The following is an 18,095-nucleotide window of genomic DNA, read 5'->3' as shown; positions in this document are numbered from 1 at the left end:
AAATAATAGAGAAATACTGCTGCTTTAGAGCAAAGTCATTGTGTCTCACTTTTGTTCAACGAACTGAAAATCATAAAAGCTTGCAACTGAAAAGGAAGCAAAAGCAACTTTTTGCTTTTTACTGAAGAAAAGTGAATTGAATGGGGCGGTGTGTAAAGGTCGATGAGAGTAGTCCAATGCTGCAGGCAACCCCCTTGCCAGTAAAAGAAGGGCGTCATAACCGGAGGATATGTGTGCATAGAAGATGCAGAAAACAATCACTTAGAAAGTCCGAGCTTTGCTTTTTCTACCCTCACGCCACCTTGCTCCGTTAGCTAGTACGTTTTCAAATTTGGTTTGGCTGCAGCTACATACATAGGTCGTTGGCACGCCAGGGGAGAGAGTATGGAGCAACTAGTATGTATGTAGTACAAAGCGCGCGAAGACACAAACAAACAAAACACCAAATATTGGTGAAGGCCAACGACGTTGGCTAAATGCAGGGCTGAGGAAAGATGGAAAACAACGAAAGTCGATGTCGAAGTTTGTGAAGCAAAGCGCTTGCATAGTAGTAGAAGCGAGCACTGATATTGGGGATCAAAAAAAGGGCGGCGAGCGGGTAGACGCTTTCCTTGAGTACAATTTGAGTGAATGAAAATAATTTTATTCGGTTAGAAGTGAAACTATGCCAAGAATGTGCAATTAGTGAACGACGAGGACGACGACGCCAACGTCACGGCCAACGTAGACAATAAAGATGGCGCAAAAGGAGTGCTGAAGCTGGGCGGCATGCATAAAGGATGTTGCTTGTGTTGGCGTTAAAACGACTCGAGTCAATTCAAGTCAACTATGTACAGAAAATTGTATGTCGGGCGAGGCAGCATCCACAGTAAAGTATAGCGCTCCGCAGCAGACAATATACATAGATGGAGCTTCAACGACTACATATGTACATACAAAAGGAAGCGACTACAAAGTTACCGAGAACTTTTGTGAAGGCATAGAAAATTTAAGTGAAAACAATAGGATTGCAAGCGCGTATCTACAATGTCAGCATAAGCAGCAATGTGTGGAAGGGGGGAAAGGCAAGGACGAGGGCAAATGATAAAAGACAAAAGGAGTCAAAGTGGCAGGAAACAAAACAAAACGGCAAGTAGCGTGAAAGAGGTGGAGGGGGAAGATGGGAAGGCAAGGGCGAACTGCAGGTCGGAAGAAAAGCATAGCGGTTTTGTCTTTGCCGCCTCTGTTTCTGTCCGTCTGTCTGTCTGTCTGTCTGTCTGTCTTTCATTATTTTATTTATTATTATATGAGCGCGCGCGCCTTGTTGTTGTCACTGGCCTATGTTGCATGGATCCTACTTAGATAGTAGTTAGTCTGCTGCTGGCCGTTAGTGAATTGTTTAATATTGCGAAGCTATGAATATTTACGTGAACCCGCCCTCGAGCGCTCGCTATCTATTATCTGGTTTTGTAGCTACAAATTAATTTTGATTAAATTTATATTTGCTGCTAGTGTTTGGTTAAATGAAGGGAAAGCGTAAAGCGTGGTCACAAAAGCGAAGTTAAAATCGGTTTCGGGTTTCAATTACATTATGGAATTGCGCGAGCGGAATTTTTTATCGAATATAATGTTAAAAATTTTCTTTCATATGTACACATGTTTATTAGGGTGCTTTTTTCGACTATTTCTTTTGCACCGCGAAATTTTGTGGTAAATACCTAAAAAAATCCCTGAAAATGTTAACCCTTAATATTAATATTAACTTGTACACGTAAACTTTGAGTTTTTTTCCTCAAAAGTCTACAGCTCTGAGGCATTTTATGGTATAATCTTGGTCAATGATGAGCTTTTCCCCCTTCTTCCCCCTTCATGCTGGCTCTTGATGTTAGCCCTCATCTACCCCCTAAATGTGCCAAGCCAGCTCCTAAGTGCAAAAGGCTCCTGGTAGCCACTTTGTCCATCTCTGTATTAGATGAACTATTCGGTTTTTTGAGGGCTACTTGCGCATTTTTGGAACTATTTCAGGATTTTCGAGACTACTTCGGATTCTTAGGGCTTTCAGGCCTATTTCGGCATTTCAGAGACTTCTTCGCAGTTTACGGGATTTTCGGAACTATTTCAGAATTTTCGGTCTTCGTGAGACTATTTCGGTATTTTCGGGACTACTTGGAAGTTTCTATAATTTTGGGGTTCTCGGGACTATTTCTAGATTTTCGAAGCTGCTTCGAGATTTCTAAGATTTTAGGGACTATTTCGGGGTATTCAAGACTAAATATATCGATAAAAACCATGACAAACTCAAAAGAGGTTCTACATATGAAAAAATTCCGACCATGAATACGATTTTCCGAATATCTGAACTCCTGCGCCACCTATAGAGCAAAGTTTTTGTACAGGTATTTCTTTTCATGTAAGTAATATTCATTCCAAATATGAACCATGTCGGACCGTAAATACGGGGATTTCAATCATATATACACCTGCGCCACCTAGAGGATCAGGAGGAGGAGTTTCCAGCCTCTAGTTCATCACGAAGTTAGTTAAAAATTGATTGTAAGATTTGATTACGCACGGGTGAAACTTAATAAAAGCTAATAATAAAAATACGGCCGCTAAATTTGTTGTAATTAGGGCTGTGCGATTAATTGATTACTCAAAATTTTAATTAATCATAAAGTAAATAACTCAATTATTCGATTAATTGGAAATTATGATTATTCAAAAGTTCAGTTACTCGAGTAATCAAGATTTTTAATTAACAAAAAAAAAAATTGAGTAATTTGCTTAATGATTAATCAACATTTCGAGTAAAATGAGTAATCAACATTTCAACTCTTTACATATGTATAAAGTAGTTAAAGTTCCTTGATACTTTGAAAACAACGTTTCTGTTTTCAAAAATTAAAACGAAAAATTTTTTCATATACAGAATGTAAAAAAGAAAATAAGCATTTTCCAAAGCAAACTCTTTTAACGAGCAAAATTATTTTTTTTGAGTAATCATATTTCAAGTAACTCAATTAATCATCGTTTTGCGTAATCAAAATCTTGATTACTCGAGTAATTGATTAACCGAATAATTGATTAACCAACTTGCTCGAGTAATCGAATAATCGCACAGCCCTAGTTGTAATATATGCTAATGAGATAAATAACTAGTATTTTTAAAATCACAGTGCATATCCGTCTGACGGCAATATCTATCGTAAACACACTCAAATCTTTAATGTCTACCAAAAAGAACACACCACCTAGTATATGTAGGGGGATCAAGATTAATTTCTTCTAATAAGTAAAATACTGATTTTATCTCAATTTCATAGCAAATTTCTTGTGATTTAAATATGAGTATTTCACGAAAATAACTCATTACATATGCAAGTTTTTATAATTTTTCTTTCCTATTTTTTTATTTCTAGGCCGCAATGAACTCATCGCTCGTTATATCAAATTACGCACAGGCAAGACGAGAACACGAAAGCAAGTCAGTTCGCACATACAGGTTCTTGCCAGACGGAAATTGCGTGAGATTCAGGCGAAAATTAAAGTTGTAAGTTATCACACAGATTTCTGCCATATTGAATAAATTTCGAGTTGTGTGCAGTTGAGTAATTGTACCCAAATGAAGCTTTAGAGCAAAGAATAGAGCTTAAGAATGATTTTTAATTTCAATTATTTTTATACTTTTTGGCCACTGCTTTAATCATCAAAATCCATTTTACTTTTATTATTTTCCTCGATAGACAAATGTATGTACATACATATATGTATGTATAGATAACTGTTTATATTTGATGATTCGAATATGAAAAGCAAGGTTTATCTGATGTCCTTGAGAAAAAGTTAAAAGCTTTTATACGAAATACATACACTAATGTCGAATTTCCATTAGGCATTAAAATAACAGGCAATTTGCTCCATTTATGTATGTAAAAAATTACATTGGAAACAGATTTAATCACTACTATTTATTCTAAAATAAAAACATTTCTAATACCCGACTTTGTCAACAAATTTTTAGCATTTAATGCCCAGTGGAAATCCGTCTTTAGTCATACAAATATCACAAAATGTACGCCTTTTAAAAAACGCGAAGCACGTGCGGGACTAATAGTTCATTTCCACCAAGCTTTAGCTGCAATTTATGCCAACTGGATAAAGAAGATAACCACTCGAAGGGCGTAAAGTACAAGCAAACAGAAGGTAAAAACGCTAAAATTCTGAGTACTTGAGTTCTTAACTGCATTTTATATTTTGGTGGAAATGGGCTATAAATCAACAAAAACTTACTCTTTTTTTTAGCCTCGTCCGTTTCTGATGAACACAGTACTGCATAGGTTAACTCAGTTAATCAATTTTTTATCATTTTTATATAGTCGTGAATTTTGAACTCTTTTATCGAACTTGGTGGTCTTCAGTTGTCTATTAGTTTATTTAAGTTCGGTTTATTCAGGCCGATTCTGAACAGAGACAGACTCCCTGAGAGTTTTCACTCTTTTCCCTTTCCTCCTATCATGAATATAAATTCCCTGAGGATATTATTATTTAGTTTGGTTCATATCTTTTTTCTGGGTCTTTTTAATTATTATTTAATTATTAAATTTAGCTAAAAATTTATAGAAATTTTTGCTTTTACGATTTTTAAATTTCAAAATTCTGTATAGTTTTTTTTTTAAATTTTTTCCGATATAGCCACAAGTATCAACTTTAAAACATTACCAGAACCATTTTTGTAATCATAGTAGTGTTTAGATATTTAAAAAATTAAATACGAGAAATTCTGAAACTTTGAACTCTTGGAAAATTTAACTTCGTTATATCATATGTATAAGAAAGGTTCTAACCAAAATTTATCCAAATCAAATGTGGACGATTTCAACCATTAGTCGATTTAACATGGAATTGCTCATGTGTATGTGCATTTTCTCATACATATTCACATGGAACCATTTGTCCATTTCACTTGAAAAGTTGTTTTATGTTGGAGAAAAGTAAAAGGTAAAACTTTATAAAAATTACATACACTTTTTGTGCCTTCTGTGCGATTTGAGCGATTGTAAAGTTTTTGTTTGAGCTTTCCGTTTGTGTGCAATAAATGTATGTATATGTGTAACTGCTGCATTGTAATTACATACATGCACACAAACATCTCTGCCACACGTGACTGCACCGCATCTTAAGTCGACGCTGAGCGCGTCTCAACTGGCACACTGGTGGTAGTGCCTTCCCAACAGCCCAGCAGCGCGCACACTGCAGTTTACTTTGTGTTTGGTTCTTTGTCGTTTCAACTATTTTTTAAATTTTTTTTTTTCATTTCTATTTTACATTTCATCCATTTCAATTTTCTTCTTTCTACAATTTTTTATTTTATTTTTTGTTCTGTATATTTCTGCTGCAGTAGTCGTCATTGTTGTTGTTGTTAGTGTGTTGCATCGCACTTTGTGAAGTGAAAATTCCATTGAAATCCTTTTTCTTTGCTTACTGACCGTTTGTGTCGAGCGAAAGCGGGCAGAAAAGCCGTAAAACAAAGTGCAGAATGCAACAAAAATATGTTTTATGAAATTAAAAAAAAAAAAAACAGAAAAAAACTATAGTCTTTTTCATTTAATTTGTTTTCCTCTATTTTTCCTTTGCTTTAGCTTTGTTTCGAAAGTTTATTTGATTTCAACAGTTGTTTTGTTACTTTGTGTGTTTTTGTTGTGGTTGTTGTTTTTAGTGTTGACTGACTTCTTTTGGCGCAGGTCCTGCTGCTATTTGTAGTATTACTTTTTGTTACAAAACACTCAAAAGTGTACATACATTTTTAATGCCGGTCATTTGGTTTTGTTTTCTCAGGACCCCCTCAGACCTTCCTACCAATACCAATCAACTAGAGCCAGCTGTTACTTCCCCTTAATCTTCTGTAAACACTCTGCTGCCCAATGCACACCGCTCTGCCCACCTCTAAGCCACGCCCATTTTACCAGACTTAGCACAAATTTCGCCTGCAGCATTGTCCACTGCAACTTTTCTTTTCGCCCTCATCTTCTTCCGCCCCTTGCACTTCGTTTTCCGCTCCGCTCTCTCTTATTTTCCGCTTTATTCCTTTGGCATTTTATGGCCCACACATTATGTCAAAAGGTCAAAAGGCATCAAAAAACAAAAACAAAAAACAAAAACAAGGATAGTCAAACAAACAAAGCGTAGAAACAAGTAAACGGCAACTACATTTGCACAACAGTGGCAACAAAAGGCCCGAACAGAACAGAAAGTGCATAGAAAAGTGAGGCTCTCTGTCAGAAACAGGCACAGCACAACGCAACCGGAGAGAAAATAGTAGTAAAATTACTTTTTCGAAAATTAATGTAATGTTGCGTCGAGTTTTATTTTGTTTTTTTTTTTGTCTTTTTTTCTGCTTGGCTTCGTTGAAACAAAAGCCAAGAGGCAAAATGGCGCAAAAGGCACAAAGTTGGAATTTTTCAACAACTTTTGCATTTATTATAATGATGCCGTTTTTGCACTACATACATACATCCATGTATATGTATATAGTTATAAACAAACAAAGCACAAAACTGGTAAACAAGTACAAACACAAACAAATACTTATTTAAAAAAATAAATAAAAAATAAATCTACTTTTACACTCAAAATACTATACACAAAAACACAAAGTAAAGTGTTGTAAGGCTTTTTCGTCTTCTCTTCTTCTTTAGCATCGTCTTTAGTACTTACCTTTGGCAAAACGGTGTTTAATGGTCCAGTCGCAAAGGCTTTGTATAAAAACAAATAAAAATTTCTGTAAAAGGATCTCAAAAGTGGGTTAAAGTGACCGAAGGATCGCCTGGCCGCACGCTTTGTGTCGCACTCAAGTGGAAAGAAAGAGAGCGAGAGACAGAGCGTAAGAAGCTACAAACATATTCGCATAAAAGCTCTCATAAAAGGCTTTCCTTTGCTTGAGACTTTCTTTAATATTTAGCACTTCAAGCGAAATATTTCTTCATGAATTAATCGGTCGAAAAAAGTATTATACCATGCACTCATTAGAGCATAATTTTTGCAAGAAAAATTATTAATACGCACAACTTAATATTGAGAACAATTCACGAACAAAAGGTGCATTGAAGCTCCATACAACGCTTTAGCCAGATTATAAACTTAATAAAGTTGAAAACTTGCGAAGGTACTAGGGTCAAGATAAGTTGAGTTAACCACAGAGTAGACAACAAGTCAACAGTTCTAGCCGTCATCATCAGTAGATGGGTTCAAAATTGCACTCAATGAAGACCTTGAAGCATCGAGGAATCGCAGATCGATAACATAAAACTGCAAACCTTTCGCAATTTAAGAACCTGGCTGTAGTCGGCACACTTGACGACTTCATTTGTCTGTTCTTACTGCTCTGAAGGCGGAGAAGAGTTCGGAAAACTTTTTGTACGGCTACCCGACCCCATTAAGGTTAGCGCATTCTGAGAGCGTAGCCTACAGATATGAATCCCTTGCGCTTAGTATACCTAACAATCTAAGTTTAAAATGTCTTAAAGGGAACACGAAACTTATTCAATGGCCTTCGTTTTTTCCCCTCAACTTTATTACCAAATGCGCTTCAGGAAGCTTCGCTGAAACAAAAGCCAAGAGGTAGCAATTTTTATAAGGTGTTCAATGCTGAATTATGTCTTACTGTAGGGTTAGATTGTTGTCGGTAAGGGGCTCAAAATACGAGTACCCGCAAGGACGTTAGTGAACATTTTCTCTGATGGCCAAGCAGCAATTCAGGCACTATTTCTTCTTTGAATCGGTCGCTGATAGTTAAAGTTTTTAGAATAAAGTTGGCCTCAAATTCTGATCGATACGAAATTATCATAATACGGGCCGAGGGCATATGGACATAAACGAGAACGAGGCAGCGCATGAATTATCGAAATCAAAAGCCAATTACTAAAATTTTGGATCATAAAGGAATACCGAACACCGACAGAAGTTGTATACCTGGAATGGGTATATGGGTATGGAAGTTTCCGAATAGAAACTTTTTAGGCAAACTAGTGTCGAAACATAATAAAACTGCGTTTTTAATTTTTCTCTCTGACATCAGGATTTTTTTAAAAAGACTTTGAAATTTTAAAGATGTTTAATTCAAACAATTTAAAAAAGATTAAATTTGTTGGTGCATAAGGACAAATAGGTATTGAAAATGTCCCTTTTAAAATTTATCCTTGAATATCCTGGAAAATTTGTAACATTTATTTTTGAAAAGTACCGATCAGTCCATTGAAAAAATCGGTAAGGCCTGTTTTAATACATACGCAGTTGCTCCTTAGTAAAAGAAAGATGCTTTGTGGTTTAATTATTCGAATATATTCAGCATACGCCTTCTTTCCTATTCAAACGCAGCCGTAACTTCCGCAGGTATACCTAGTTCTGGCGATTCTGTCTAAATTGTTTGCCGTTACGTATGTATGTATGTATCTTTCTGCTGCCGTTTTAATAGGATTCCTTTTCTTTGCTACCATTTCATTCCCCCGTAAGGATTCATACACACAGTGGACACACAACACATTCGAGTAGCGTGCGGTTTCTATGTCTTTACTTCACTATCCTTACAATGTGTGCAAGTGCGCTTTATGAGGTTTCTTCGCATTCTTTCAGTTTTTTTTTTTTTGTTATGTTTTTATTTTGTGTCATACGAAATTCTTTGGTGTTTTCTGGGTCACTTTGTAGTTGAGTGCTTAGTAGAATTTCTCCACCAACTAAGGCTGCCGACAAGGATACGAAAAAGTGTGCAAGCTTATACGTGAATGATAGTGGTTTCTATTTTCTTTTGTTTTCTTTTTTTTTTTTTGCCTTTTGTGAGCATCTAGAAACCACAAAGAGATGCCCAGCTGTGCAGGTAACCGCTGCTTGCTTCTGTGGCAGGAATGGCATGCACACTGAGCTAAAGTGTGGCGCGGCAAGGCCACAAGGAGTGCAACAGCGACTTTGTAAACTACAAAGAAAATAAAGAATTAATTTAAAGTAAGCGCTGGAACGCTGTTTAAATCATATCCCAGTTGCAGAAGTGTTTCAAATAAAATTTGTTAATAAAATTATGTGCTTAAGGAGAGTCATGCGTCATCATAATCACCAATGATCAGCATATCAAACCATCCACCACGCATCTCATCGCCACTATCTCATCGTATTTCCGCTAAGCCAATAAGTAATGCAAATTTTATTCCAGCTTCCCCAATTAGCTAGCATTTACAGCCTTGGCCAATGCCACACAATTTATAGGAAAATTTGACCCACGCACCTCATCGAGCACCACCTTACCACCTACACTTACTATTTTCAGGAACCTAACGGCATCGCTGGCATCAATGGGCACGCCCATTCGCTACATTTGCTAAGCGAAAAGGAAAAAGCACTACAGGCTATGAGCGGTATGACCAGCTCACAAATCGTATCCGCACAGGCGGCGAAGAATCTGGCATTTGCCGCCTCAGCTGCTGCTTTCACCGCTGTGGGGCCGACAGTTTCGTCAGCTTCATCGTCCGCAGGGTCGACATCTGCAGCAGCAGTTGCAGCAGCGGCGGCGGCGGCGGCGGCAGCAACACATCTAGTCGGACCAACGCACTCGCACTTGCATTCGCACCCGCACCCGCATCCGCATCCACACCATCACCACGCCCACCACCTGAGCCACTTGAACCACCTAAACCACCTTAGCCATCATCACCACCACCACAACCACCACCTTACCAGCACACATCCGCACGCGCATGCACAACAACAACCGCACCTGCCGCACACGTCAGCGGGCACGGCGGCATATTTGCAGCAACAACAAGCGGCAGCGGCAGCGGCAGCGGCGGCAGCAGTAGCAACAGCAACGCAGAATTCCATTGCGACGACAACAACGGCGCCGGCTTCGGCTTCGGCTACGGTGACAACACCGACAGCAACTGCGGCGGCGGTGGCGGCGGCTGCAGCTGCTGGTTTGCCGCCACATGCCGCACATACGCATGCGCATGCGCACACGCCACTCCGTCATCCACCAATGTATCCGGGCGTAAGAAAAAGTTCATAGTAATTGTTTACCGCTTTCTAACTCGAACGGCTAAATTTGTGCTCATCACCACAAAAAAATATAAATAAATGAATAATAAAAGCAATCAGAAGCCAATCTAAGCATTTTGCTAATTCCGCAGTAAGGCGTCACTTTGTGTAACTCGCTACGTTGTAAATAAATCATTTGATTTCCCTTTCATATATATATTTTGTGTATAAAGGTGTGTATGTGTGTGAGTGTGTGTGTGTGGGAGGCTGTAGTACCTCAACGACGTCTGTAAGCCAATAATTCATAGGTTAAGGTCCATATTTCACGCACATTTCGATACGTACGCCATAGTTGGGGTCCATCGCTAACGCAACACACATTGCTCGCTTCATCTCATCAGCATTGAAGGGGCAGCGGAAAAGCGTAGCAGTAAACAATAACAAAAAACTTGTAAGGAGGATAAAAATTTCATATGGGTTAAGGCTTCGTTAATCGTCATGTACAGTGACTCAAAGCAGTGTTCTTTTTTAATTGTCTTAATGTTTTTCATGTCAAAGTTTTTTTTGTTTTTTTTTTATAAAAATATTGTTCATGCTTTAGCCAAACCAGTAAACATGAATCAAAGTTTCAAACTTTATACAAAATGTTGAAAATTTTTACAAATTTTCATAAAAAAATTCGAAAATTTTAATTCTAAAATTTTAAAGATTTTGGGTACGCCCATAAAATTTTACAATAGAATAGAATAGAATAACGTGGAAGTTTCTAGCCGCTAAAAATTTCATTAATTTCTTTTCTGACGGATTTTTGCACTTTTTCCATATACATAAATTATTTTTTTGTGGAATAGAATGCACAATACCGTTCAAAAATCACGCCAGCTTTTATAAATTGCGCTTGTTATGCAAAAGCCGTCAGCGAGTCCAATAATGTTCTAAAAACCGAGATTGAAAAATTCGAAATTTTTATGAAATTTGTTAAATTTTTCTAAACTTTGTATAAAGCTAGAAACTTTGATTGAAATGGTTTTTTGTTAAAGTATGTACAAATTTTTTATAAGAAAATAACAAAATAATTTTAGCTTAAAAAACATTTGAATATTAAAAAAAAAAAATCGACATGCGAACACTCGTTTGAGTCACTGTACATAAATACGGGCATGTAAATAAATAAGAACCTCATTATTATATAATCAGCGGAGAAGTATCAACTTTGTGTTACTAAATAGTATGTGTATAATAAACTTACTCTTCCAAATGCTAAGACCAAACAAAGCTAAAAGCTCTCATCATCAAACTCGCATAACCTTAAAAAAATTGTTGGCTCTTCATATAAACCTTGCTTTTCGCTAGCACATTTCGTTCATAATTACATACTTATTGATGTATGTATACATAAATACATATATGTAACTGTAACTGAATTAATGTTGTTGTTGTCTATCTTGAAGTTATATAATCGCTTATAAATAAATACTTCTCTTTTCCCTCTATTCTTCTTCTCCAACTCACAGCAATTCTGGCAGCCAGGTCTACAGCCCAGCACCTCACAAGAGTAAGTTATCTCGAAATATTTAACAAGTTGACACATTGAAATTGTTTGCATTGACCGTAGTTTTTACGATTACAGCATTAAGCCATTCGCACAACCCCCCTACCCCGCCGGCAAGCCATCGACAGCCGTGTCTGGTGACATCGAAGCAGGACTTCCGCCAGCACAACTGCCGTGGGAGGGTAGAGCGATAGCGACGCACAAATTCCGTTTGCTGGAATTCTCGGCATTCATGGAAATACAAAGAGAGGATATCGTAAGTGTTTCGGTGTTTTTTTTATGATATATACAGTTTGTTTGAAATGTGTTTCGACTAATTTCGAATTTAATTTTCAGTATCACCGGCACTTGTTCGTACAACTCGGTGGCAAACCGTCCTTTTCCGATCCGCTACTCGAGGTGAGTACTAATTACTACTTAAATTGGGTCAGATTAAAATGGCTGCCTACATCGAATCAAGGAGGAAGCCAGCCGTTCTCGAGGGTGTAGGTGCTAGAGTAGGAACCGAGTAGTCTAGACGCTAAAGAGTTTTTTTGACAGATGTCACTCCATTTTTTCTGACTACAATTTGGCCTACCTTTAGTTTACTGGTTATAAAGATCGAATGGGAGGAGGTTGAGTTGAGTTTTAAAGGTGCTCGTTGGAGTAGTTAGTGGGTAGGAATCCCGTGAGGTTCGGTGTGTCCTTTTTATCCTAATGAATTGTTTCATAATCGAAGATTTATCCACGCACGTCGACCAAACTGTGAGTCCGTAAAACTTGATTGGACAAACTACTGAATTTAAGGAAATTGTCCAAAGAGATCCACAACCGAAATTTAAATAAGATTTCCAGGACTTTCGCAGGCATGCTGAGTAACGCTCCGGCAATGGGAATACGCTGCATTAAGTTTCCTCAACACCTAAATGCATTGGGTCGTTCAGACACTTTTCGAAGCGTAAGGATTCCTTTATAACTAATCGTGACTAAGTCAACAAGAACATCAATCTTAGGATCCCCTTTTCATTTATTTATTTTGGAAGGTCGAAGGATGCAGATACGCATCAAGAAGATCCAAGGAAGCTTGAACAATAGGGCCGGGTCATCCATGGTATATAGATATCAGTGGAGGTATGGAGTACAAACAGGAGATCTTCGCTCAGTTTTAACTCCCTTATAAAGTCCAAGAGGTTATTTGGTGACATAGAGTATACCTGATTGGGCTGCGGTCATAATTACTCTCTCAGATTTTGAGGCATTTTGCTAATCTTAGTTAGCCTCCTTCAACTGGAGGTTATCCTTGACGGTGAACTCTCATAGAACTTACACCTGAATAGAGCTATACATACAAAAGGCTAAGGTATCGATATGTATCTTCAAGGTGGCACTCTTGACTAAGGTGGCAGTCTGGAGTTATGCAACTTATTCCAATCCTTTTCTAATTGTAATTATACTGCGCCTGTCTGTGGAAAGAAGACAGAGGAAAAATTCAAGTTTTCCCCAAGTTTAACAAACTCCAAAATCTGTCAAAACAGAGCCACTGTGGAGGTTACAGAATCTCCCGCAGGTCCGGAAAATCCTAAGTTATATGTGGATCAGTAAAGACCTCTAACCGAATAGATATTTAATACTATAAATCAACTCTGGTCGCACCGACTAAGAGATTTGCCAAATTTGGTCCAGTTCTGCTCAGAGCGAGCCTTCTCTCATTTAATCTCATCTTGCCGCCTTCAAATCGCTTTAAATCCGTTGTATTGAAAATTGCGGAAATTGTCGAAATTATTACTTTTTTAACACTAAAAAATTATTAATTTTGTAATTTTTCTACTCTTATTTTCTCCCTACAGACTGTTGACATCCGACAGATCTCCGATAAGTTCCCTGAGAAATCAGGCGGTCTTAAAGATCTCTACGAAAAAGGTCCACAAAATGCCTTCTATCTGGTTAAATGTTGGGCAGACTTGAATACCGAAATAACCGGCAGCGAGACGGGAGATTTCTATGGCGTTACGAGTCAGTATGTATCGCAACCAAATGGGTTTTCTTAATTTTAAGTTCTTAAAACCCTGTGTTCTAACAAATATATTCTTTTACTTTGTATACCCCCGTTAGATATGAGAGTAACGAAAATGTTGTGCTCGTGTGTTCGACAAAAGTCTGCTCGTTTGGCAAACAGGTCGTCGAAAAAGTGGAAACAGAATACTCACGCTTGGAGAATGGTCGCTTCGTATATCGCATACATCGGTCGCCGATGTGCGAATATATGATAAATTTCATACAGAAATTGAAGAACCTGCCTGAGCGATATATGATGAACAGTGTCCTGGAGAACTTCACAATACTGCAGGTATACATATACATACATATTTACTACGTACTGTGATATGTCTAGACATGTAATACCCACCTCATTATCTTCCTGCTTACTCTTCGTTAAGGTGATGCAAGCGCGAGACACACAAGAGACCCTTCTCTGCATAGCGTACGTGTTCGAGGTGGCGGCACAGAATAGCGGCGCTACGCACCATATTTATCGGTTGATAAAGGAATAGCATGAACTGCAACTGCCCAATCTATCCACACACAATGAATTCAACAGTAGAAGCAGCGGCGGCGGTGGCGGCGGCCTCGGTGGCAGTGGCAGTGTAGGAGGAAGCGTAGGAGGCGTTAGCAAGTGTGCTGATAGTGAGCGACATGGCAGTAGCTCCATGGCGGCGACGGCAATGGACGAGGGCACGGTAACCGGCGCGAGTGCACGCGGCTTGGCGCTCACCACGACGACAGCAGCAACAACAAAAGACACACATGATAATGCCGATAGCACCAGCGGTGTTGGCAACGCAGCCAACAACAATAGCGGCAGTAGCAGCAACAACACCAATGCACGTTATTTAAGCAATCTCAGTGATTGCCAGAATGTGAGCAGCAGTGGCGGTGTTGGCGGCTCGGGACGCGGTGGTAGTAGCGAATTGGGTGGCGCCACTTCCGTAGTCACGCCCACCATAACCCACATCAAACAGTCGCCGACGTCGCCAAGTCCGATGAGCACTGGCGCTGCTGAGGCAACCACAGTTGTCTTACAGCAGCACCAACAACAGCATCACCATCGACAATCAGACGAGTTAATGTATGGCGGTGCGAACGCGTCTGCTTCCGCAATAGTTACACATCCGCACTCGACATTGTCAACGCTAGATTTGGCACACCAGCAGCAGGTGCATACGCATGCGCATGCGCAACAACAGCATCAACTGCACCAGCAGCAGCAACAACAGCAACAATCACAACACTTGCAAAGGCTTGGCAGCTTAAGCAACATCAACACGTCGGCCACAAGCGCAGCAGCAGATGCAGTTTCCATCAGCCGTGGAAGTCTCGGTGTAGGCCCTAGCGCCATTACTCATCCCAGTTTGTTGACCGAGCGTCCACCACCACCGCCATACCACAGCAGCAGCAGCAGCAACGCCGCCATCATGACTAGCAAAGTATTCCATGCGGGCTCCTGTGCTGCTACCAGCATGGAAGCAATTAGCGGCGATGAGCCGCCCACCGCACGTCTCTCGGCTTACGAACAGTTTCTGAAACTTTCCGCGCACGAGTATGGGACAACGACGTCGGTCGATAATGCTGCAGTGTTGAATTTGAGTAACATCGGCAAGGCGGCCGACAGCGATCTGATGCTGCGACATGTTAATGTGGCAGCAGCCATGGCTGCCGCGGCGGTGGAAAGCGTCGGTGCGGTGGAGGGTAGCAGTGTTGTTGGCACTGATGGTTGCAAGCGGAATTAATTTGTTGCGATCGTTTTTGTTTTTGTGAGTAAGAAAATTGCATCGTTTACGAAAATCGTTTTAAGGCAGCGTGACCGCAGGAAAGGACGCACTATTTACCGAAGCGACAGACATTAATGTCTAAAAGCTTCACATAAAGAGAGCAGTATCCCTTGAAATAACTGACATTTCAGAGGTCCACCCCCAACCAAATTAAGGATTTTATGAAGCCTCTTTAGAAGAGTTTTCAATTCACTGCTTTTTGAATTTTTTGTTTACCAAGTTTTTTACGACTTCCCTTACGACGATAAGTAGCGTCTAGATGAGAATGAAAAATTAGTTCCCTTTATTCTCTTCATAAAAAAAAAGAAGATGGAGGAGAATTTCCTACTAACAAAAAAAGGTTTACTGTACTTAAAGTTTCGTTTACAAAAATTACCATACTTGGTCTACTGCTTAATGTAACGCATTCGCGCAGTATATGCCAAACAGTTCCAGGCTCCATTCTCTACGTCTCCCTAGGGCACCATTCTCTACGTCTCCCTAAAAGAATATGGCCTTTAAGTATCCCCAAGCAAATGATATTTCCCTCCTTTTTACGAGAGAAGCTTCAACGAACTCTCCGTGTCCCACTTTGATCACCTTAGCTTGGCGGAAATATTTTCTTCTTCATTGCTGTCCAGCAATCCAGTGCTCCATTGTCGTGGAGAGAGACAAGGCGATAAGCTGCAAGTGCAGCCACCAACTTCTTGCTTACACTCCACCGAGGTCAGGTTTTCTTCACCTCCTTCATCATGTTGTTGTCCACCAACGCGAGAGAGCCCTGAGACAGCACCTTCCTTAGCCATGCTGTTTCGCTGAAGCTCTCGATTCTACTAGGAAAATTCTGCCACGAGCTTCAGACATACAAACATACATTCGAGAGCAGTCTGGAATGAAGAATGGCTTTCATAGGATCAGGCGATATCCCAACGTTCGTTTAAAAAGGTAAATAGAAGTCCTGCTCGTCGAAATCGAAAAAAGTTTATGATCCTGAAAATGGAAAACGCTGATTATAATATTTACTTACCCTTAAATGTTTATTTCAAATTATTTCGAAATCGGTGTTTAATATTTTGTGCAAAATTTTTTTTCGAGATTTAATTTTTCTAAAATTTTCCAAATATTTATTCAAAAATTTAAAAACAAGGGAGCGCATTTAAGGAACGCTTAATTTTATTAAAAAATTTGTTTCCAACTTTCTATACAAAAATTTGGTTCGTTTAAAAAGGTAAATAGAAGTCCTGCTCGTCATGCTGTCCGAAGAGTACTTTATTGTTGTTGTATATGCAAGAGAATGACACACAGCTAAATACACATACACACACACACATACAAACACATGTACATTTATATGATCTCAAAGAAATGCAAGCAAACATTGTTTTTTTTTTTAATTTTTGCGTTGAATTTCTTGATTTATTTGATAAATTTTTTTTTTATCTAAACACGAAGGCAATACAAACAAATGCCACTAACGCAATGCAATAAGGCAAAACAAAATTATGATTTAAAAAAAAAAATATTTAAAATAAAAAGATTACAAATATAAATTAAAAAAATTATGTATGTAATTTGTAAATAAGTAAAATAAATTAAATTAGCTTTTGAGTTAAACGTACATAAGAAAACACGTACATATGTTAGTGAGTACATATCCACGCCAATAGAGACCAACAGCAAACGCCGCAAATTTTAAAATTAAAAAAAAATATTTTAAAATATAAGTACTTTTTTTTATAAGTTGTTTATAAAATTAAAAAAAAATAGCGTCGCTGCTACTACTACATACAAACATGCTCACAGGCAATTAGTTATGCCAACACACACACACACACATGCGCATATTACATTTAAGTTAAAAACAAAATTGCCGTCGCTTTGTTCTTAGTTTTTAAATTTTTTTTTTTATAATTAACTACTATGGATCTAACAAACATATTTTTTAATGTATATTAACTTACAATTTTGCTCTAAATAATTTTTAATTACAATATGTTTTTATGTATGTATGTACATAAATGTGAATGTATATTTTCTATTTAAAAAATAATTTAACACATTTACACATTATGTATTTTAAAGTACTATGCAATATATTTTTCTTAACTTCTTACAATTAATTATAGAAATTGTTTGTGCTACTTGTCGCGATTTTTTATTTAAAATCAACAAAAAATTTGAATTTTTTGTTTTAATAAACAAAAATATTAGCTTCTTCTATAGCTATGACTTAATTTCAAAACAAACAACAGCAAATCTTTATTCAAAATAATATGTACATATTTGTACGTTTTGTATATGTAAATTAATTAAAAATAAAATTTTATTTAATAATACGACATAACATTGATGTATGTACGTTGTAACTATTTGTGCTATTTGTGCATACATTTTATAAATAAATAAAAAACCAACTATAACTAATTGCTGTAAAATATTAATAATAAAACCAAATTAAAAAATTAATATAAAACTTTCAATTAAAAAATTTATTTTGTGCTTCAAATTTCGCATGAGTGAGCTAGTAAGCAAATTGTGAAGTTATTATTGAATAATAAATTCATGCTAAGTGAATTGAACCATCCACCGTTTATGAAATGCGAACTCTATTCAATTTAATAATTTTAATACGAAAAAATAAAACAAAACTTAATTGTATAAGTGTAAGTGAGTGGAAAAGGAAAACAATGTGAAACAATTTATTAGTAAAATTAAGCAAAATTATAAAGAAAAAAATTAATTTAAGTAAAAGCAAAAAT

General features: G+C 37.8%; 2 protein-coding genes across 2 annotated transcripts; both read left to right on the top strand.

The window, feature by feature from the left end:
• Positions 1-3,391: 3,391 nt before the first annotated feature.
• LOC118753579 (protein scalloped-like) lies at positions 3,392-14,092 on the top strand (the record flags this gene model as incomplete). The annotated part of the gene is made up of 8 exons (XM_036488461.1): positions 3,392-3,529; positions 9,293-10,009; positions 11,511-11,551; positions 11,612-11,804; positions 11,885-11,947; positions 13,375-13,544; positions 13,640-13,874; positions 13,966-14,092. Coding segments are annotated over 8 exons (1,671 nt in total), but the record flags the coding sequence as incomplete, so codon positions are not given.
• Positions 14,093-14,209: 117 nt separating this feature from the next.
• Positions 14,210-16,434, top strand: LOC118753580 (AT-rich binding protein-like). The gene has a single exon (XM_036488463.1). It carries the CDS (start codon positions 14,236-14,238, stop codon positions 15,313-15,315), a length of 1,080 nt encoding a protein of 359 aa, XP_036344356.1. The 5' UTR covers positions 14,210-14,235; the 3' UTR covers positions 15,316-16,434.
• The last annotated feature ends 1,661 nt before the right edge of the window (positions 16,435-18,095 follow it).

Source organism: Rhagoletis pomonella, unplaced genomic scaffold (assembly GCF_013731165.1).
Source record: "Rhagoletis pomonella isolate Grant_MI unplaced genomic scaffold, Rhpom_1.0 Rhpom_scaffold_02638, whole genome shotgun sequence".
NCBI classification, from domain to species: domain Eukaryota; kingdom Metazoa; phylum Arthropoda; class Insecta; order Diptera; family Tephritidae; genus Rhagoletis; species Rhagoletis pomonella.
Note: the sequence above shows the minus strand (reverse complement) of the source record. Positions and strands in the feature narration are given on the sequence as shown.

Coding starts and splice junctions, on each gene's coding strand:
- LOC118753580 (XM_036488463.1), top strand. CDS start 14,236: ATGGCGGCGACGGCAATGGACGAGGGCACGGTAACCGGCGCGAGTGCA.